Consider the following 23,315-nt stretch of genomic DNA (forward strand, 5'->3'; position numbering starts at 1 on the left):
ACACGGGAGGAGCTCGGAGTAGAGCCGCTGTTCCTCCATGTCGAGAGGAGCCAGTTGAGGTGGCATCTGTTCCGGATGCCTCCTGGGCGTCTCCCTCGGGAGGTGTTCCGGGCATGTCCCACCGGGAGGAGGCCACAGGGAAGACCCAGGACACACTGGAGGGACTATGTCTCTCGGCTGGCCTGGGAACGCCTTGGGGTTCCCCTAGAGGAGCTGGAGGACGTGTATGGGGTGAAGGAAGTCTGGGAGTCCCTGCTTAGACTGCTGCCCCTGCGACCCAGCCCCAGATAAGAGGAAGAAAATGGATGGATAATAATAATAATAATAATAATAATAATAATAATAAGAAGAAGAAGAAGAAGAAGAAGAAGAAGAAGAAGAAGAAGAAGAATTTTGTCTTTTTTTTAGAGAGATGGTTTTGTATTTTTTATTTATACAAAAACAAAATTAAATGTAAGCACAGGATACACTTTAGCATTTTTACACTATTACAAATAAGCAGTGAGTTTGCAGCACTTGATTAGTGAACACTAACCCGATCATGTGTTTAAACTTTGAATTTCAAGCGATTGGGTGCGTTCTTGTCTTGATACACCTCCTTTTACCTTCAACATTATTTGTGATACGAGTAAAATAATAGCAAAATTAATAATCACTAAAACGGTGCGGAAAGGAACCACATGCTGTCTTTCCCCATCCTCCAGTATCTTGTCCCAGGGCAGAGGGAGCACAGAGGGCAGACCCAGCAGAGGCTCCCCAACCAGACCTCGCAGGAGGAGTCCCAACACAAAACCAGAGCAGGCCCCGTAGTGATTCACCCAGCGGGGCAGGAGGAGAGTGCAAATGACCTGGGGCGTCATTACTGAGTATAGGATATCTGAACTGACCATCCAAAACAGAAACACAGAAGTGGTTGTTGTGCCTAGTAACGCCCCCACCAGGCCACACAGAACAATAGACACTCTGATCACCACCACTATGCTTCTCTCTGAGGCCTGAAAAACAAAACAGAAGTATTGGCATAGTAAAATATTTTAAGGAATACTTGTTTGAATTTTAGCCTACCTTTTTATAAACTATGTTCTTGTAAATATTTCTGGCGATTTGGGAGGCAGCTGACAGAAGAACAGAATCCACTGAGGACATGACTGCAGCAGCTAGTGCGCCCATACCAACCAGAGAGACAAAGAAAGGACACAGATGCTGTAGAGCTATGGGTAAGATGAGGCCAGCCAAGCCCTGTTCATAAGGACTGGGTCCCCCAAAAGAAGTGTGGTTCCAGTCTGAGAAACAATTTAGAATAAAGTTTGTTGTTCTATTAATGATTATGTCTTAATTCTGAACTACTAACAAATTTGTATTTGTCCCACCTGTGGATGCAGCCACAGCTCCAACCAGGACAGATGGGATTCCCAGAATTGGGCACAACACTGCTCCCACAAAACAAGTGAGTTTAGCCTGAGCATCAGAGGCAGCGGAGAGAACTCTCTGGTAGAAAGCCTGGTAACAAATCCCTCCTATGCTCTGGGGTAAAAATAATATTATTCCACAACAGGCCCGGTTCAAGTCATTTCATGTTTTTTTTTTTTTTGCAACTGGTGCCCCACTTTGGCACCCAATCCCAATGGTTTCCCATTCCATGTACTAACCAGGCCCAGCCTTGCTTAAGTTCTGAGATCTGACAAGATCAAGCTTTGAGAAGAAGATGTAAAGCAAGATAGTGTTTTGCATAATCTTTCAAAAATGTGTAGGTTATAACTGATGCCATAGTCAGATAAATAGTAGCAGTAAAACTAGAAAATGTGAAAAAGTAGCCAATTACTTACTGACTTATGGAGTTTGGTGACATTTGCTCATACAGTCACTTAAACCAGTGTCAGTTGTGACTGAGACAAAAGTCTGTATTAAAGTATGAGGTGTTAAGGTAGCAACAATTAAAAAGGTTAAACAGTGAATGACTAATGGAGTTAAAGACTTGAAGTGCTAATATATCAATTACAGTGAAATTCTTGAAAAGGTTTTAGATTAAAAATGGGTAAAAAAATAAATAAATAAATAAAATTAAGAAAATAAATAAATAAAAATAAATAAATAAGAGTAAGAGACTCTTTGGCTCCATCTCATGATTATCTATGTGATATCCAGTACAGGAAGCCCTTTACAATTGAAGTCAATGAAGAAATGTATTCAGTTTTAATGAACTAGTTAAACAAAAAAAAAATTGTGACATATGTAAAAAAAAGTAATAGCACTAAAGAGAACATATATCTATTGTGAAGATTGCATTAAGTGTGATTTTTGATTAAGGTGTTAAAGAGTGGAAACATGCCAAAAAACAGGAAGAAAGAGAAAAATACACATGCAGTTACTCAATAAAGAGATTTTTGGCAGTTAAATATGAATAGTGTATACATGAGACTACATTACACTAGGATATTACCAGTAGAAGCAGCTCATCTACCCAGAGGCCTATATCCTCCTGGCTAATTTTGCCAAGCCAGGGACTCTGGTACATTTCGTTCACAGCAGAAACTGTGACGTTGGCAGCGTAGGGGCTCATCATGATGAAGGGGACACACATCCACTGGAACATGAGGTCAGGACATATGTATTATAGTTATTTAATAAAATCATGACTTTCTTTGTGAAATCATACCAGTCCAACAAACATGAGGATAAACTGTATGACGTCAGTGTAGGCCACTGAATACAGGCCCCCCATCATAGTGTAGATTATGGCTACAGCAGCAGACACCCCCACAGCCACCCAGGAGGGGATCCCAGTCGCCACACTCAATGTCCCGCCTATAGAAACACATGCACATGTTTATTGTATAGTCAAAACCTGAGCATATAATTAAATAGAACTTACCCAAACCAGCCAGAATACCCGCAATCCAAAATAGATCTGATAATATAACAGGTATAAACAGCACAGCGGCTATGGTGTTTCCATATTTCTCCTGAAATGGATCCATCAGAGTCACATAGTTCTTTGATCTAATTGGAGTTACAAAGAACAATCCACCTGGAGTCGGATTAAATATATTTCAATTTGAAACCATATCATCAGGGTACATTAAAATATAAAAAAGAACAATATAAACCAGCATGTTATAACCTGCAATTAGATTTAGTGGATAGGCAATAAGTCCAAGCGCCCACAACAGTCCTTTTTTACTGTCATAAACCATCTGAGCAGTGCCCAAAATGTAGGCTCCTCCAACCCAAGTACCTTCAAACAAACAAGATTTTGTTTATTTTGTCTAGTTTTTATGTAATTAAACTAAACCCAACCTGTCATGGTGAAGATGCTGACTAGGATGTTTAGGTTTCTTCCTCCAACCAGAGCAATTTCACTTAGTCTCCCTTTGCATTTTCTCTCTTCTTTTCTAGACTTTTTGGAGGCCCAGATTCCAATGCCAAGAACAGCAATGTAAAACACTCCAATGGAAAGGACTCCTGGCCAGTTAAATGTCATCTTCACTGTGGGGACAGATATGGACACTGCTTAACATTTTGTTTGATTGGTAAATGATTCAGTCACATGAAGTAATGGAAACCCTGCTGTCACTTAGCATGTTATTTAAAACGGTAACTGTTATTCTTTATTGTAATGTTCCTGAAATGTGTTCATGTGGACAATCCATCAATGCCACTGGAGCGATCTGTCAGGAGCAGGGGTCTGCTGCAGAGCTGTGAGTCTTCTGTTGACAAGACACAGCCTCTTTGGGGTCAAATCCTGGGGGATCATGTGGACAAAAATGCAGAGGCAGGTGAATGGTTGGAGAATGGGAATACTTTGTTTATCATGTGATAACACAGAATAACAGCAACTCTCCCAAAGAGAGAGAGGAAAAAGAATTAAGTAAACAGTGTCAATAGGCGCATGCATACTTCAGCACAAGTTTGTTTGAAACTTACCCAGAGACAAGAATCATGAAAAAGCCCCAACGGGACCTGGGAATCCAACTAAAACTAAATTATTTTGGGGAAAAAAGTGCTAACCACACATATAAAATGTCACTCAACATGTTCATGCAAGGAGGGGGAAATTATACTATTTTGTATTGTATGATGAGAAGAACTACGCCTTACACTGGTCAATGTTTTGCATGTATGTACACTTGGATCCTGACTTATAGACTAGTCTACTCCTTAAAAGTAAAACTGCAAGCAACAGCAAAAAAAAGCAACTGAAATTATTTCGCCCCGTTCTCACCTACGGCACCCAACAAACCCAGTGCAGTGTTCAGTGCAGTTTAGTGTTACTTAAACAACAACACCATTGTTAATAATGTGTTACTAATGGTTAGTAAGCCACAAAGATTCATATAGAAGATGCAAAACTGAGACAATACATGGTCATGGTCATTGCATGTCTCCAGATTATATAATGTTGACACAAGATAGCTTTTTCCAAAAAATAAATAAATAAATAAAAGAAAGGATAAAAATGAATATATATATATATATATATATATATATATATATATATATATATATATATATATATATATATATATATATATTATATTTTTTTTTTTTTTTTTTTTTTTTTTTTTTTGCTTTTTTTTTTTTTTGCTTTTACAAATTTAGTGTTGCAGGTCCAACTTAATACTATTACAATTACAAATCTAAAAATTATCCTTTCATGAGTTTTGAGACATTTTTTGTGCTGAGTTTGTCTCAAAACCATTTATAAGCGCAACAGCTGATTTTAATCTGAACATATCCAGAAGGGATCAGGATTGCGGTGGCAATGGCTCCAAACAATCCTACACACACACAGTGAAACTCAACTAGTTGCTACAAGTAATAGCAGTGCAGGTTTCTCTCAAAAGCTACAGTATTTATTGTATTGTATAACTACACATTCAACTTGCACATTCAAGCATTTTGGAACAATTGTACCTTCATACTGGCGTCCTAAGGCTTTGGTAACATTTGGTAACATTTCTCTCCAAACTTTGCTTAGACCTGTTTTTGGCATTTTAATCACAAAACCTCCCAAAACTGAAAATGCAGAAATCTCAGCCCTTCTTCTATATGTTATTATAAATCATAAATCCTTATACTTGATTGAAATATAGCAACTGTAAATAATAATACTGTAATTTGTTCTCCCCTCTTTATTTAGTGGCTCTCATATTCTGTGCTTGTTTGTGTATTATGTTGTTTGTTTGTGTATTTCAATTGTAACTCAATTTAAAAAAGCTCCCGAGGTGAGATATAAAGGTCCCAGAATGCCCCCACCACCTGAGGAGCAGTTTGTGAGTTAGAACTACAGTTTCAAAAAGACAGTTTTACTCTCTGAGACATTAGAGATCCACTACCGCCCATCAGGTAAATCATGGGTCTCTGTCACAAAATATCATATCAATATCATCAGTATAATAGGCTATGACATAAAATCCAATGCAATAATATCAGCTAAAAGACTGAGACTGAAATAGATGCTGGTGAATAGAATGAAATAAACCTACCATATGAGTGAGGAGCTGCGTATATAACTGACACTTCTACTCGTGTGTGAGAAAAGAGGGAGTGTTTGTCTCGTGGCGTCTGAGTTTCACTGCCACATTAAATATTAAACTTGATCTGAAGCCAAATAAAGTAGTAAGTTGTTATCCCACAATGTAAGACAGAAAATAACAAATCTGTGTGGTAACATGGTTCTCTGAATTGTCATTGAGACCATTTTTTGCTGATAAAAACCTATTTCCTTTTCCTAAACCTATTCCAGGCAAATGGGGAGTTCTGAACTCATAGAGTTTACACTGAATTAGACTAATGATAAGTAAAAGTTATACAAAGTCTCTGATATGATACATAACAGAATATTGTCTGTTTTAATCTGTAACAAATGTTGACATTGTTAGTTTGTTAACTGAGTGATCTGATTGGTCCATATCACGTGAAAGAATTTCAAATTGTATGTTTGTAACAACAGTTTAACTTTGTATAAAAAAGACATGAGATGAGCAGTTTGTTAGAATAGTAATGAAATAACTCCATCAAGAAAGAGCAGTGTGACAAAAGAAAATGGCAGCTTCTAAACTCGTTTGAGAAAAAAACTAAATAATTCCATCAAAGAATTCGACTAGGCACAAGCTCCATAATGAGTTGTTCAGTTCTGAGAAGTGGTAAAGATACTCTCCAAACCCCCCACAATTATGAGTCATGCTCTCAACACACAGAATTTATTTGCAAAGTTTTGTTTTTGTTTTTGCTTTTTTTTTTTTTTACAACACTAGAATTATATGGACCTCTTGACCAACTAAAACTTGCTAAAAACTAACAAGGTTTACTTTGATGTGTCTTGGAAAATGATCATCAGAATCAGAAAAAAGTTTTTTGCCACTGTTGTAGGTGAACAAATTTCCCAAACAGGATCTGGCTTGAGAAGGAAGATAAAAATCTAGGTGTTGTATTTAATTTCAAATTATATTGCAAGTTCAGCAGGTCGAATTCTCTTCTTTTTAATTAATAAAAATATACTCACAACAACATTATTTATGAAAAGAACAGCTTGTGCTAGTATGAGCAATATTTCTCATAAAAACAAGCACATGAACCTGAACTAAAATGCCAAATAAAATAATCATGTTTTTTCTACTGAAAACAAGTCATGTTTCAAAATGCCGAACCAGTTTTGTCTAGTCAATAACAACAGTATTTTTATTATATATATTTTTTTTATTATATACATTATAAAAATAACACAGCATCAATATTTCAGAATGGGGTTTTTATGTAAAGTACTCAAATAAGAGGTTCAGTGTGTGCTCTGCTGAACTCCAGTCTCCCAGGTCCATTAAAAAATCAGCACTAAATTTTATAGAACACAACCAACACATGTGTGACGGTTGCAGTATGTACCATCATTTTCTCTAAACATTGGAATACATTTTCAAATCATCTTCTCATGGTTTGGTTACATCAGTCTTCATCCAAGCACAGCTGCAATCTCTGTCTAACTTTTCGTTGGATTCTTTGTGAAACTTTTCTGTTGGATGCTTGTCACCATGGAAATGTTATTGCTTTGCCTGGAACATTCACAGCATGCCATTAAACATATCTATCTCCACCGAAAATCTACAGGTGACGCCACTAGGCCAAGATCTGGGGAGAGGTGCGTCACAGGTGGCTTATAAATTCAGGTTTTTCAAGGTTTGTTCTGTTGCAAGATAGAATTTAATGCCATCCCATGGAACATGGCAGAGAAAAAAACATCAACAGGACAAGTGACATTTGATCACCTAACTACAAATACTAATCTAAAAACTATCTAAAGACTTTTCAAACTGCATCTATGAGTTTCAGGCAAATGATTCCTGATTTGAAGTATTTTGTGAGGAGACATCATATTTAGATTTTTTAAATTTGAATTCCTTTACTGTAACAAAGGAGGACTGTTGCAAGGAAGAAATCTTTTGCCAGAAACCAATGAATATGAATACAATAATCCAATGTGGATATGTTTCTGGGGCTTTCTACTGATTCTTTGCAGTGACATCACACTGGGGGTGTTCTGCATGTATTTCTATTGGCAGAATGTTCAGTAGTTTACCATGGTGACACAATGCACACACACACAAACAACAAACACAGACATAAAAGTTTTAAGATCTCAAGAAAAACTCAAGAAAAAATACAAAATGGATTTAAACAACACCTTTTCAGAAGCCTGTGATCAATACGAGCGTTCGTGGTCTTGTTTAGGAGTTTGATTTTGAACAAAAAGCTGAGAGAGAGTAATGAAAAAAAAAGTTAACTAATGCTAGCTAGCTTGTGTCTGTAATGTTACGTGTGAGAGACTTTTTTGAGCGCACAAATCATCTCACCTGCTCTAGTTCCAACCAAGTCATCTCTTTCTGGTCAAACTGTGTTAAAATAAAACTCATTAAGTCTAACTTGAGAAAGCTTCAAACAGAGGAGTGTGTTCAGTTAGCATCAAACCCCGGGGAATGTTGACGACTGCTGAAAACTATCAGTTAGTGAAGAGGAAGATGGAGGCTGAGGAGGTCGATGGTTCTGCTGCATAAGAGTCAGATTTGTGGATGACGGGTAAGGAAGGATTTATGAAGTGAATTACAAATGTCTGCACATTAAAGGATAACAAAGAACACCTGACTGCTGAGCTCTGCAAGTCTGACACTCAAGCACATCAGGCCTGTCACTGAAGCAAAATAGTGGCACAGTTTAATTAATCAAATTTGTCATTGTCTGCAATTCTGTTTACACAATCTGCCCAGGGCCATGAAATCCCTCTCCCTTCCCTGGCAACAGCATATCAATGTGAATGTGTTTGTGAGCTCATTACCATTGTGCAAAAGAATCTGTAATTATCTCTTGCTGTATGTGGAGGTTTGCTGCACTTTAAAGAACACGTATTATTGCGTTCTTGTGGCTTCAATACCCATTAAACATGCTTTTGGTCACCTTGAGATAGGTATTTCACTATTTCTAACTTTGTGAAATAGCGTGAATAAAAAGGTACAGTGTGTAACTTTTTGGAGGTGGCACATCATCTGCATGGAAATAAAATATTAAAACTAATCCAAAACTGGAACATTTGCCATGGGGATAGGATTGATTTTTGCCATACTGTGGAAGATTATAAACAAAGGAACAACACTTCCATGGAAACAAACAGGAGAAGGCCCTCCAGGCAAAATAAGAGTCAGGTTAGTGGAGATGCAAGCCCACTCAGAGGAAGGACACATGTTTCTCAGAAAAAAAAAAAGAAATAAAAAAAATACTTTCTATTGTCATTTTGATTCATTTTTGTGTAAAAGGTTACATACTCTGATTTTTGCAAAACAAAACAAACAAACAAAAATCATGATACAATTGTTAGATGTGTAGCACCAGTTCTGTGAAATTTCTGTTAGCAAATTCAGTTTTTTGAAACAAGTATTTTTTTTAGTGCTGCTTTAACATTTTAATAAAAGTTTCATAGCTGACATTTATATCAAATAACTGAAACATAGTTTTATATGTACATAATGTGCGTCATCATCACATTACATTCTCCAGCATTATAAGTTTGTGTAAGTTTGACACAGCAGGTTTCTCTTTATCCCTCTTCCCCTCTCCAGACATCACTGAAGAATCAAAAAGCTCTCTAGTCTGATGGCACCATGGTCTTAGTTTTTCACTCTCAAAATTGCGCAACAGATAAACACCTTTGTCCCCTTGTGTGGTTTAGAAAAACTTTCAAAGCGTAACGTAGCCCATTTAACAAGTGTATTTCTTCCGGTTAGGCTAACAAACCCTTTCCGTTGTGTGTTGGTGGCTGTACCCTGTAGCACAGCCTGATTTCTCCTCATTATCCCAGTGGAAGGCTCAGATTCATCTTAAGAATTTCCTGCTGCCTGGCTGTATTCATCTTGCTCTCAATAGTATAGATCCTGCCAGGGCCAAGAGAAGATAAAGTGCCCCTTAGTGTCCCCCCACCTCCAGACACAACTGTTGGTTTGGTATTTTAGGAGTATAAAGACATTTCTTTAAAAGGCGATGTATGCTGTGTGATAGGGATAACAGGTCTTTGCTGTTTTAATGAGGATTTAAAGGACAGATGTGTGCTACATACACACTTACCCTATGCTAAACTGGCAATTATCTTAAGAACACACAGGCAAATATCTTTAAAAATCCCTAATAGTGAATTTCTATGTTTCTTGATCGGTCTAAAATGATTGAAAATGTTGTAAATGTCAATTCACCAGAAGTAGCCATAACAGCATGCAGAGAACTAAAGTAAACCCAGGAACTATTGATTTTATTTCACTGTTACCCACAATGGTGGCTATGTGGGTAGCACTGGACTCTCACCTCACAGCAAGACCATCTTGGACCAGGTGAGTCCTTTCTGTTTGCACTTTGAATATTCTGACATGTCTGGGTTGATTTATTCTGTCTTAAGACTCTGGACAACCCCAACATCTCAAATGATGAGGAAAGGAATGAGTGATTACTGGGCATTTGATTTATATTGTGCTTTCTGAACACTCAAAACGCTTAATATTGCGTGAAGATCTTCCAAAGGAAATACTTTGAGGGAATGGTTCATTTCATCACCGACCAAAACAACAGAGCAGAGTAAGAGTGAGATCTTTCCTGTTGTGTTCACCTGGCACTTTTGCCTCTTCCACTCCTCAAACTGCCCTTATACAGATCTGCTGACTCTACCTGACCAGTCCTCCTGTTAAACTGCACTTTTTACTGAAACACAAAGGCGATGAGAAGTGGAGTGTAAATGTTGCTGCAGCAAAACTTGAATTTTCCTCGGGATCATCAAGTATCTCTCTCAAATCACTCACTTTACTCTCTGTATTGTAACTGTCTGTAACCGGAGCTGCCCTGAAAAAGACAGACAGATGCATGGGCCGATTCAACCACCACCATTCACTCACTCATATCCCACATTAATACCCAAGGTATGCTGAAGACTGTAACTTATTACCTGGTCTCCGAAGGATTGACCAGGTTTTGTATTCACCCTGTGTGTCTTTGTGTGTGTCTGTCCACCCGCGATAATTCCGCCATTTATGGACTGATTGTCACCAAATTTGGTACGCGGGTCAAGCCTCTGTGCCCGATGCTGCAAAAAAAGTTTGGTGACAATCCGAGGTCAATTGAAAGGTCACGCCATTATAAAGTATAGGCAATTTTGGCAATTTCTGAACCATCTGCAGGCTAAAACATTCACCCAGTCATCACACAAGCCCCCACCGATGGCTCATGGGGGCCCAGGTTGCTAAGTCTGATTGCGCTTGTTACATATGTGTTCCTCTGGATGTCATTACTGTGCTCATGTTTGTGTTTATTGGGTTATACTACGTATGCAGTGTTTGATGCAATAAATGTAATTGTGTTGTTTTCTATGGCTGCGTTCAGACTGCAGCCTGAAGTGACCCAAATCTGATTTTTTGGCCCCTATGTGACCTGTATCTGATCTTTTAATGACAGTCTGAACGACACAGAGCCGATTTTTTCAAATGCGACCCAGGACACTTCAAAATGTGGTCCTGAAACCAATACATATACGATCTTTTGACAAGTGACTTCAGTCTGAACGGTCAAAGCGCATTCATTTGACCTACACGTTAACAACAAGCCACAAACGTCACTATTCTGTGCTGAAGTAGGCAAAAATTGTTAATGAACTCTGTGTCACTGAAGAGAAGCACATCGCCACTCACCACTCTTGGCTACGTCTGCGCATCCACACGTTCCTTTCAACGGACGTCGCTGCCGCTGCCCCACAAACCGCCACGGCCAAAAACCTCGTCCTTCTCCTTCTTAATCTCCTCTTTAAAACAAGTAAGTTGTTCATGTTCTGGCTCCGGTACGAGAGAAACTTTAAAATCACCAGGTGCTCAATGCTGCGTCCATGTTTGGACAACTTCCGTAAACACAGATCCCGCACGCTGCGGTTGACGTCATCGTGTCTCCATTGCGCATGCAGGACACTTTTGGGCCGTTTACTGTTCACACTGGAGTTCACATACAAGTCGCATTTAATTGGAAATGTGAACGACCTCGCAAAAACATCGGATTTCACAAAAAAATCTGAATTGAGGGTTAAAGCCCTGCAGTCTGAACGTAGCCTATGACAGTGACAATAAAATCTTTTTGAATTTTCTGCTGTCTTGCCTAAGGACACAACAGCAGTCAATATGGCAGCTGGTATTCTCATCAGTCTCCAATCCCACTGCTAAACACACCAAGACAATACAACATACAAATTCACAGGTTAAAACATGCTACACATTAGATGGTAAATAGAACTTTCTCTACAGCAGAAGTGCACAGCCACAGTATTTTATTACCAGGCACACTGTGAGCCAAACTGCTCTATTTTCCAAAGTGTAGTCAAAGCACTTTTTACTGTCTATAGAAAAATCTGGGATGAAATTGCCGCCTCTGATGGCACAATCCTGGATTTTGTTTATCCTGCATCTTGTTAATGCACAATTTTCTGGTCACATCAAAACAAAGCAGCGAGACAGTGACAATGAGAAAATGAGGAGATGTGAAAGTCAGCGGGAGTTGGCGGAGGAGAGCGACAGAGTAGAGCAGAGGAGGATGAAAGAGCAGAGAGTAAAGGCAACAAAGGGAGACAGCAGGGACTCAAAAGTGAACCACGAAATATAAAGTGAAAGGAGAGAAAAAAACATCACAGTGGCCTAGTAATACATGGACACAATATACTTAATTAAAAGAGCAAGAGAGGGACAAGGAAACAGCAAGCAATCAGTGTTAGAATCTCAATGTGACAGTTTTTAGAGTTAGACTTTAGAGTCACTAGAGGAAATAGCTTGGTTAGAGTACATCTGTATTGGAGAATAAAATGCTCCAAAATATTAAAAGTTATAAACAGTAAATAGACCTTTGAGTTTGTGATAGTACATCCCAAATGTCCATAGAGATACAACATAAAAAAGTAAACAGAAGAAAAACCTGACAAACTGCTGAGTCTTTTAAATGAACTTATCACACTATAGTGCCAGAATACATATAAATTAGGGATGTAACGATCTCCAAATTTCACGTACGATATTATCACGATATGCATCTCACGTTACGATATTTATTGCGATATTTTGATTAGGCTGATATAATTGTAGATAGGACGCTTTTTTGCTTTTAAAATACCTTGACAAGATTTTGGTGTCATAATCCCAAAAATCTAGTAAAAAACATATTTCTTCATGTTGTCTGCTCTGAAATGCATCATGGGATATATAGTTTCCAATGTTTCTAAGCTGTTGCTACTATAAAACTACACATTTAAGTAAAGGAACTTATAATTTTATATATTGTGACAACCCACGATATTATTGTGAGACTTTGATGATACAATATCATGATATTTGGGTTATTGTTACATCCCTAATATAAATGAATGCTTATTTTAGCTTTTTAAAATCTGCATTGGTCTAACATTAGACTAAATGACAATTCTCTGAGAGCTCTTTAAAAAGGAAGAAAATAACTCAGAACAATTAAGTCAGTACTAATTCTGCTAACTGTTAGAAATTGTGCACAGACAATATTTGTTGCATTTCTTTATCGGAATGGACCCCTAGTGTTTTAAACTAACTTAGACAGATGGCTGCATTTTTGGTTTATTTTTCCCATACAATGACAATTTTGACATTCTATATTACAGAGTACTAAAAAACTGGAAATTATAAAAAGGTAATACTTTTTTTTTTTTTTTTACTGAGTATACTTAAAACCCCAAACAATATTTGAACAAGACCAACACAAGTACAGACACCAGACACCTACTGACCATCCACTATACCACAAGATTGCATCATGACTTCAAGATTGGAACAAATTCTATCACATATGAAAATCTAATAGACCAAACCGGAGATAGTGGTGTGATGTGGGAGACTGAAGACTGTCCTGTGAGACACACTCCTGTCACCAGCCCAAAACCCCACATGAGAACAATACGGACGGATCCTAATGCTGCATCTGTATACGATACCATGGCGACGAGGATAATATGATGAAGAGGAGGGGGTGAGGGAAGGATGCAGGTGAGAGGAGATGAGAGAACAGAGGAAGTGTAGAGGGGAGCTGTGACAGTATGTTGAATTATAAATATGCCGGTCTCATAGTTGGAGTAGAGCCTTCTTCAGTGTGGGTGGTTCAGTGATGTGTGGTGGCACACAAACGCACATATAATGTCATAAAGAGGAGAGGGGGAGGAGGCTGCTACTGTGCATCTGGATGTGTGCAATAGGATCATGTGATTCTGCATACATTAAACTTGAAGTTAAAGGTCCTATATTAGACAAAATGAATTCTTGTGAGCTTTATGCCATGTTACAAAGCTGTAACCTCAGCAAAAACATTCCTGGAGGTGGGTTTTGTTTCATTCACACATGTTAGGTAATCTTTTATTATTAGTCTGTTCCACCTTGTGATGTAATGAAATGGTAGTTTTCAAGTTAACAGCTACCTTTTACCTTTTGTTCAGTAGAGATGGGCTTTTGCAGGCGCTGCAGTCTTCTAAAAGCTTCTAGTGAAAGTGTATTAAGTTTAAAAACACAGTGGAGAACTTATTGTGTTATCACATGACATCACAAGGGTGTTTTCCATTTGAGAGAAGTTTTTTGGTCAGTCTGTATTTGTTTTGGCCTTTCGTCCACACGGAGCTGGTGTTTCAGGTGAGCGAAAACTAAGTTTTTTGAAGAACGCTGGTGTCGCTTTGTCGTGTGGACAAACAAACTGCAGCTTTTGGAAAACGATGACGTCACGATCCCGTCATCGCCAGGGTGCTCCAATGCGACGAAGCCTAGAGCCCTAGAACTAGCCTCCACAACGCAAGAGCGTTGCCAAAATGTGACAGGTGTAGCCTATGGAGCCGCTCTGTTACCCTGCAACCGAGACACACTGCAAGCCAGAACACATACTTGTCCAACACTGCATGAATATGTGAGTCTGGTCACTAGTGAATCTCCATTAGTTCAGATGGACATGACTGACAGGTGGCTCAGGGACATGCATGATCCATATCAAAACAAAAAGAAAGAAAAGAAAGTGTGAAAAAAAATATCACAAGGGACTGAAAAATATTGAGGATTTCTGCAGAATCAATGAGAAACACTAACCGCTGTTAATGTGAGGTGAGAGAGACTTCGTCAGTGTGAGAGAGTTTTGTTTTAGTTTGTTTGTACATGACAACAAATGATAACATATGAGCGTCTTTGTTTCTCACTAAAATAAACAAATCTGATTGCACGGTCACGTTTGGTTTTGGCTCGAGACTTGACGGAGGGCGTGTTACCTGACCAGCCAGAACCAGATGCTTTGAAAAAAAATTTCAAAGACGAGTGGATCTGGAGCCATTTCTTGTCTCCCTGATTTCAGAGGGTGTGATTGACAGGTGGATTAACCAATCAGAGGGACGCATGCTCCATCCACGTCAAAAACTAAAATGGCTGCTGCTGGTTACACATAAAAAAAAGATCAAAACCTACTGAAAGAATTGAGAAACAGAGTAGATTTTTGCAGAATCAACAATCAAAGCACCAAACTATTAGCGAGGCTAGCGCCACCTAGTGCCTCCACTCAATTTTATTTCTCTCCAGCGACTAGGTCAGGAATCATAATACAATAGACGGTTCACAAAAACCCCAGAAGTGCAAGTTCGGGCACCAGCCAATCAGCGAAGAGCCATATATTCTGTGTTGTCAACGATTTCCGAGATCGAGGACCCGGAACAAAGAGAATGTTTGGTGAGTTTTATCAAGGGGAAAGACGTTATTGTCCTTCTTCTTACGGGATCTGGGAAAAGCTTAATATACCAGTTAGCCCCGTTAGTGGCGCATTACATACATGACTACCAAATAGCAGTGATTAGTTAAATGAAAAAAAGTACCCACCTACCGTTGAGCGAACAAATTCTAACACTGCCAGGTTGACGTTTTCTACAAAGTGAAACCGGCTGATGAATCAGGCAACCAAACTATTACTTCTTTAAGGTAAAAGAAGTTACATATTTTGTTCTGAATGTTACTAGGAGGAGATATCTTCTGCACTTGAGGGACACGTGATACAAATTAGTAGCTGTGGTTGGATCTTGGTCCATTTCTGGATTCGAACAGAATGTAGAAGGGACTGGCTGGTTAGGAAAGAAAGCGTGAGGACCAGGCTGATATCCCTCGAAAAAAATACACACAGGATTTGTTAAAGGTGTGTGAGAACAGAACAGAATAGACTTTACCTATACCCTGCTTTCATAGTTTTAAAGTGTGAAGTTTAGCTGTGTCAAAGGTACAAATAGTACAATATAAGTACAATATTTTGACCTGCAGGATAGGTTATGACATCTTATTTGCCTAAAATTTTGACTCACCAATCTACAGTGCAGACAAATTCATGCATAAACGTTCAACTCATATTTTCTACTGAATATCAGTCTTTTCCCCACTCCGAGGGCCATTAATGGTTTTATGTTAGTGAAAATTGCCAAAACAACTTAAGTATTGGAAGTGTTGCATTGGAAAAATATGAGTCAGCCATAATAGCACATAGAAAATGCCCCGATGCAAATTATACACAACAGCAGCTTTGACATTTTCATCTGCTCCATTCATCTGGTGAGAGTCTGTCAGGGTGTAATGGGGTTTTATTCAGCTCCAGCACGATTAGAGAAGGTAGAGGGAGGAAATTTGGGGAAAGTGGTACAAAGTGGAAAAGTAAAGGACACAGATGGAGAGGAGAGGAGCCGAGACAAATGTGATGTGGAGGGTGGAGGGCAGATACACACAAGACATAACAAAAAGCTGCCAGGAGTTAGAAAAAATGGAGAAACAGATATGATTTGGCTATTCACAGTCGGCCAGTGTCATGTGATTCTGTTCTGTGGTTGTGTTTATGTAACATCACAACACTGACATAAATTGGCCAAATTGAAGTGGAGGTCAGCTAAGTGAACTCTTTTTTTTCCAATTGCCTTTAGACAGATGGTGTAATCCTTCGTGTGTCCGGGAGTGATTCAATGTAGAGAAGGTTTCACCGGTGGTTATCCGTACTCTGTTTTTGCGATGAAGACATTTCAGCTCTCATCCAGAAACCATTTTCAATTGATAGAACTGGCTTAAAGCACTGGGAATTTATCCTGCTTTGAGTATAAGTCCAACCCCAAAAGGAGAATGATGTTAGCGGTAAACAAGGGCAGAACAATTTCACTCTAAAACTCTTCCTTTGGGGCTGGACTTTGGAGCTTATTCTGAGTAGGATGAATTCCCAGTGCTTCAAGCCAGTTGAAGCAACTGAAAATGTCTTCTGGATGGGAGCTGAAATGTCTTGATCTCAAAAACAGTAAAGAGACAGAGTCCAGATGAAACCTTCTCTACTAGAGGTGTGCAAAAATATTTAAATATCATTATATCATATCATTTAATGTGATGATTTTGTATCAGTGTTTTGATATATCGGCAAAAGGATTTTTATTTTTTTTTTTCTGTATATTTGACTACATTTTTGATTACATCTTGTTACAGAGTGACAGTTTTATTGTTTGTTTAATAGAAGGAAACTCTTTTATGCAACACATTTAACATTTTAACTCTTTTGATGATTAAAATGTGTTTCATATTCACATTGCACAAGAAGTGGTTTAACAAAGACTTTTAATATCAGAGCCATCATTATGTCATTATTTTTCATTGAGCCGTATCAAATAGATTTTAAATATATCGTATCAAACCAAAAGTGTACTGTATCGAGATACTATTGTATCATGGCCTATGTATCAAGGTATATATCGTATCGGAAACCTCTGAATGATACCCAGCTATATTCACTACTTTAGACAATTAAATTACAGAAGTTCTGACCTGGTTTGTGGTTAATATTGCTGTTGTTTTTTATTGTTTTTTTTTTTGGCATATTCACATGAAACACAAACACTCACAAAGTTTATTATCTTCTGTCAGAGATGACTTCACCTTAAAGATGTGTGACTGCTGTGTGAATCAGTTGTTTTTATTTTATTTTTATTTTTTCCAAAGAACTGCTGCAAGTTTAGATGACGCCAGATAATCCCATAAGCTCACAAAGAGGGAAACCACTGTAACATGATCAAGTGGTTATAAAGATGAATTTTGTAACTTTTTGTTTTGTTCAGTTGGAGGTACTGATGGGATCTCTAAACTACTTCTTCTATGCAAAATATTTGTACGTGCAGCTCTCATGCATGTTCAGTGCTGTTTCTTAAGTTTCTTTAGAGAAAAAAATGTGTTAAAAATGGTTTTATCTTTAGTTCAGTGGAGATAGAAAATTCCAGGGATGAACTTGTGAAGGTGTAAGGAGTTTAAAAACACAGTGGAGCACTTCCTGTATTACCACATGATATCACAAGGTGGAACAGCGTGTTTTCAGTTTGAAAGAAGAACTTAGCCTAAATAAACATGCAGGGTTTGTGTGTTAAGGAAACAACATTATGACATAGATCAGAAAACAGTGTAATGTGGCCATAAACTAAATAAAATATACTTGTTATGTACAGATAATAGGGAAAAAGCACGGATAACAGATTATTCTGATAAGAAATGTATTCAGTCTATGAAAGCACTCAAGTGGAGTAAAGGGGTCAGGAAGGAAAGTGTGTGGATATGAGAGTTTTAATCTAGCCCAGACATCATCAATCACTCCAGAACAAGTTCACACTGAATAAAGCAAATGGGCCAGAGGAGAAGAGAAGGCAGAGGCGCTAATGTTCGGCTGATTCACCACTACTTAAACAGTGCTTTTTATGATGCATGCTCGGTTTGTCACACATAAACACACTAATAGACAAGAAGCAACCGACATAAGAAATCATTGAGTTTTGACAAGCAGTTTTAGAGGGGGAACTCGGCACAGCTACACTGAGCAGTCTCCTGGGGCATTCACCACAGTGTAATTAGGTCGTGCTTGGTCAGGAGTTTTATTGGAGACTGGGGACTTGTCGGGGGCTGGAACCATAACTTTTCACTGAACACAATTAAACAAGGGGTAAAAGATACTGTGAGCTAATCTTGGCCTGGAGAGTGAAGATGTATCATAAAAGTTCGTGTGTATTAATCTCTATATTTTTCAGTCTTTTTGAGTTCAGTAGAAAATATCGCATGCTTTTATGTCAGATGCCCTTCCTAATGCAATCCACTTTATCTTGGGTTCAGAACTGCACAAGAAATACTCTCCACTGGGCAATTTTTAAAGGTCTTATATTACACAAACTGTATTCTTGTGAGCTTTAAGCTGTGGGTTTTGTTTCATTCACACATTTCATCAACCCAAATCATGCTACATAGGTCTGCATAAACAGTTGATATTCAAGGTCAGTTAACTACAATCAATTCAATCATTGTGTCCTTAGGCAAGACACTTCACCCACATTGCCTAGTATGAAAGTGGTGTGTGTGTGAGTGATGGTGGTGGTCGGAGGGACCGATGGCGCCAAGTGGCATGGCAGCCATGCCTCTGTCAGTGTGCCCCAGGGCAGCTGTGGCTACAATAGTAGCTTACCATCACCAGGGTATAGAGTGAATGAATAATGCTGTACGAATGAATGCTGAATGAATAATGCTGAATAATGCTCTGTAAAGTGTCTTTGGGGACAGAAAATGTCTGTGAAAGCACTATATAAATAAAGACTTACTTACTTACTTACTTACTTTGAGTAATTCAGTATTATTGAGCTGTCTGCATCTTCAGAGCTCAAAATGTTCCACTTTGTATGTAATGCAGCGGTAGTTTTCAAATAAATAGCTACCCTTTACATTTTGTTCAGTAGAGATGGGCATTTCCAGGACTGAAATTATCCAAATAATTATTGTGAAGGTGTATGGAGTTTAAAAACACAGTGGATCACTTTCTGTATTACCACAGGACATCACAAGGTGGAACACTGTTTTCCATTTCAGGATACGTTTATATGATGACGGTCTGAACAGAAGATTCAAAAGTGGTGCAGTGTCTTCACTTTTTATTCCGTGTTTAGATGAACGTTTTCAGGAGGAAATCTGCATACATATGGTGATGCAAATGTGTGAGGAATTTGATTGTATGTTTGTACTTAAAGCAACAAGGGCATCTTTGGACATAGAGAAGTTTTCACGCCACGCATTTTCATCAGCTACTCATTTCCACAAAGTTGTCCCACAATTGACTGGTTCTCCCAGGTCTCGTCCACAGCCGTCTGGCTCGCCTGCGATGAACTGGTGCATCCAGAATTTCATAGAGGTAATTGTAGATCCTTCTCTGTTCATTAATAGTGTCTGTGCATATTCTGTACATTTGTTGGGATGCCTCCTGTAAGTTTATTAGAGCTGCCAGAGGAGCTTGAAGGTCTGACGCATGGAAATGATCTGACACATTTGTTTCTGTGTACTGTATGTATGTGACATAAATGCATACGCTGTGTGAGCAAATCTGACGTTGAGTTTTGCGTCTTGGGCAGTGTAGACGGAAACACTATGGCAAGTGTATTCAGCTTTTCTACTCTGGAGGATGGCTTCAGATATTTGCATTTTTAAGCCTTAAAACGCCATAACCAACTAAATGAAAGGGACTTCCTATAAAATATTTTGTCGTTTTTACCTGCAAGCGTTCTCATGTAAACAGGCCCTCAGAGAAGAAGTATATATCCTGTATTTTCAGGGTTTAGGTGTTAGACATGTGTGAATGAAACAAAACTCTGATACATTTTGGTGGTTTTGGTGATTGAAATTTAACTTAAGTCCCAAATAATTTCTATAGTTCAAAAATCCTTATATTATGTGCATAGATTTCAATATATGTTTTACAAAGGAACAACAGCATCAATTGGAAAAAGTTAAATCTTTTTGCCAGTGGTTAACCATAGATGAAGCCAGTTTATCTCTGCACATATGTCCTAGTTCCTGGTTCATTAAATGCTGTTTGCTTAACTCTACTCAATGAGTCATTTTCGTTTTTCAAGAAAATTAAGATTATAATTTCTTCTGGGACTCTCCATTATTGTGGATGATTAGAGTCGACCTGCTGCTACTTTGTGAAATATCCTGGCATCTTTTCTTTCTTCTCTCACTGCTGCCTCTGTGACCAGGCCCCAAATGACATGACAAGTTGCAGCAAATTCTAAAGATAAGTAGCAATTCATAGACACTTTGAGTACTTTTTGACAAAAATAATTGCTCCTTAAACAAACTCTTAAAAGCTGAGGACAAAATTAACCAAAAATCATCATAATTATTTGAGAGAGAAGGGGTTTATAATTTGAGAGGCAAATCAAACTTCAAATCAGTGAGCGTAAAGAAATCTAAGAAAGGCCTTTTTGCTACAGTATGTGGAATTAGGTTATGGAACAACTTGTTTAATAGAAGAAGAATTTGTAATAATAATCAGTATGTCAATATCAGTTCATTTTCTTATGTTTTTCTTGTCTTGATATTGTTTTTTTTTGTTTGTTTGTTTGTTTTTTCTATACATGTTCAAAATAAACAACAACAAACAATTTACAAGTTTGATTAAAAGCATACTCACAGCATGTAAGCCGAAAAAAAATGAATAAAGGAAGTCAAATGAGATGCCTTTTCTATAAGTATTTTGGAATCTCTTATTGACAGACTTGTGCAACTCAATATTCTGAATGGATAATCACTTCTTGCAGACAGTCTGAAAGTTATTGGCAGTTATTCAGCTAAACAAACTTCAGCAGATGCCAATATTATGATTACTTAGAAAAGCGCCGTCTTTGGCTTTTGGAAAAATGTAAACTAAGTGCAGAGGCTAATGTATGAGTTGGCAGTTCCAGATTATGCATTAGTTTATATATCCAGAGAGGGGGGCGATCACATCTATGAGACTTTGGGGAGGAAGAGATGAACTGAGAAACTCTTATGTGTCAATTAAACTGTCAGTCTGGTTAAGGAGGATGAGAAATTTTAAATGTCATAATAAAGGTAATATTACTACGACTATTACTGTGATTAGGGAAGGACATTCGATTCAGTTTTCTTAATTTAGATTAATCTTTAATGTTTTTATATTAAAATTATCATAATTTTTATGACTATTACTAATATGCATAAATAAACTCAACTTTACAACATATGAACCAGAAGCACTATAGAGCCACATCAGCCCGTTTGAGATTATAATGTGTTTAATGCAGCTTTGCACATTTGTTTATGTTTTACAGAAATGAAACTTAAAACCGTATGACTAATTTGCATAAACTATAAGCACTGAAAAAAAATAAAATAAACAGATCTTTCCTTGTGCTCTGATGTGGTCAGCTTCTAAAGGACTAAAGGACACGACTCAGTGGAAAATGAATGTTCTTTCTGTGACACAGGGATGTTGGTGTTGATGATGGTGAGTCTGTTCTGTGAGTATATCACATTGGAGATGGTTCATGTTTTCAGAGATCATATGCGTGCAGGTTTAGCACAGCTCTTTACTTTATTTATGTTGATCACTTTATTTATTTTGGCTACTGTTGTGAAGAAAAGAATGAAAAGTGTTTGTCTTTTGGACGCACGTGCACTTAACTTCACGTTGCAGTAACCAGCTACTCCATATACATGCACCATGACGAAACCAGAATACTCAAAAAACCCAATCATTCCCAGGACATTGGTGTGCATGTAAAAGCACTCATCGAGTGGTACAGTGATCTCCAAAGAGGAGCCAGAGCCAAAACGTGGGACTGTGAGGCTGCAACTCCAGTGTTTGTGCTGTCAGACGCAGCCTCGTCTCCTACACTATGCACAGCAACCTACATTCGGTTTGTCGATTAAAAATTAACTTGATTGACAAAATTCTTCATGATCAATTATCGATTAGTTGACTAATCATGCCCATCCCTACTTGTCCTCTCCCTTGTCATCCCTAGATTTGATGCCAGTATCTAAATAGTAATTAAAGTGTAACAATTAGCCATAAACCTTTAAATTAGTTATTAAAATTAGTCCATTGTGGTGGACTGATGTAACAGGAATATTCAGATCATTAGACTGAGATCTGTGAAAGATTACACGTCATATCTGGAGACCATTGTCATAGTAACACTTCAGGATTTTTGAGTATTAAAAACACCACTAAAGAACTCTATAGAGAAATACATTTAATGCCATATTGTGGAACATTCCAGATAGATTAATAACACATTAATAGTTATACACACACAGAAACAACAAAAACATAAGATCCATGCATACAGTCATTTTTATTTCTTGTTTCAGTGTGATAACTCAATAATGGGATTGAGTAGTTTATGCTTTAGCTGCTGAGTTGTTGTAATATTCATTTTTTACGAATCTCTCTCCCTCCATCTTTCTCTCTCTCTCTCTTTTTACCTATCTTTTTCTTTACAGCATGTCAATAAGATGGAAATGGCATGGTGACTAAAAGTGTGATTATAGCAATTATATGGAAATTACTTGTGGGAACATGTGTCACTCTTTTTCATGGTAATATTTTAAGATTTGAATATTTTGTATTCTCCATTCAACTCAATAGTCTGTCCTTGAACAATTTCTTGAAATCAGAAGAAAGACAGTCATCACAGTTCATGTCCGTTTTCACTTTTTTTTTGCGTCACTCTTGTAATGGCACAGAAGAGAGAAAAGTGAAATCGTACGTCTTGTTCTTTTGTCCACTGGAGGTTAATGAGGGTTGGTTCATAATGCGGTGCCAACGTCAAATTCATTAGTGGGATTTTACGATTGAAAAAAAAAAATTATATTATAGTATTCAGACTGTTCATGCATCTATAGAAAGCAGGCTCAAGTCTACAGGGGTGCAAAAGG

At 37.9% G+C, this 23,315-nt stretch overlaps 1 protein-coding gene across 1 annotated transcript; it reads right to left on the reverse strand.

Annotated features, from left to right (window-relative positions):
• Positions 1-421: 421 nt before the first annotated feature.
• Positions 422-4,396, reverse strand: LOC110161857 (high affinity choline transporter 1-like). Its single transcript, XM_020926694.2, has 8 exons — positions 3,298-4,396; positions 3,122-3,235; positions 2,873-3,028; positions 2,657-2,805; positions 2,441-2,584; positions 1,371-1,524; positions 1,066-1,283; positions 422-995 (listed from the first exon to the last, which is right to left on the reverse strand). Exons 1-8 carry the CDS (start codon positions 3,479-3,481, stop codon positions 540-542), a joined length of 1,575 nt encoding a protein of 524 aa, XP_020782353.2. The 5' UTR covers positions 3,482-4,396; the 3' UTR covers positions 422-539.
• Between the last annotated feature and the right edge of the window lie 18,919 nt (positions 4,397-23,315).

The sequence above is a fragment of the Boleophthalmus pectinirostris genome, unplaced genomic scaffold, assembly GCF_026225935.1.
Source record: "Boleophthalmus pectinirostris isolate CB_2022bp ecotype Guang Dong unplaced genomic scaffold, ASM2622593v1 HiC_scaffold_18, whole genome shotgun sequence".
In the NCBI taxonomy this organism is placed as follows: domain Eukaryota; kingdom Metazoa; phylum Chordata; class Actinopteri; order Gobiiformes; family Gobiidae; genus Boleophthalmus; species Boleophthalmus pectinirostris.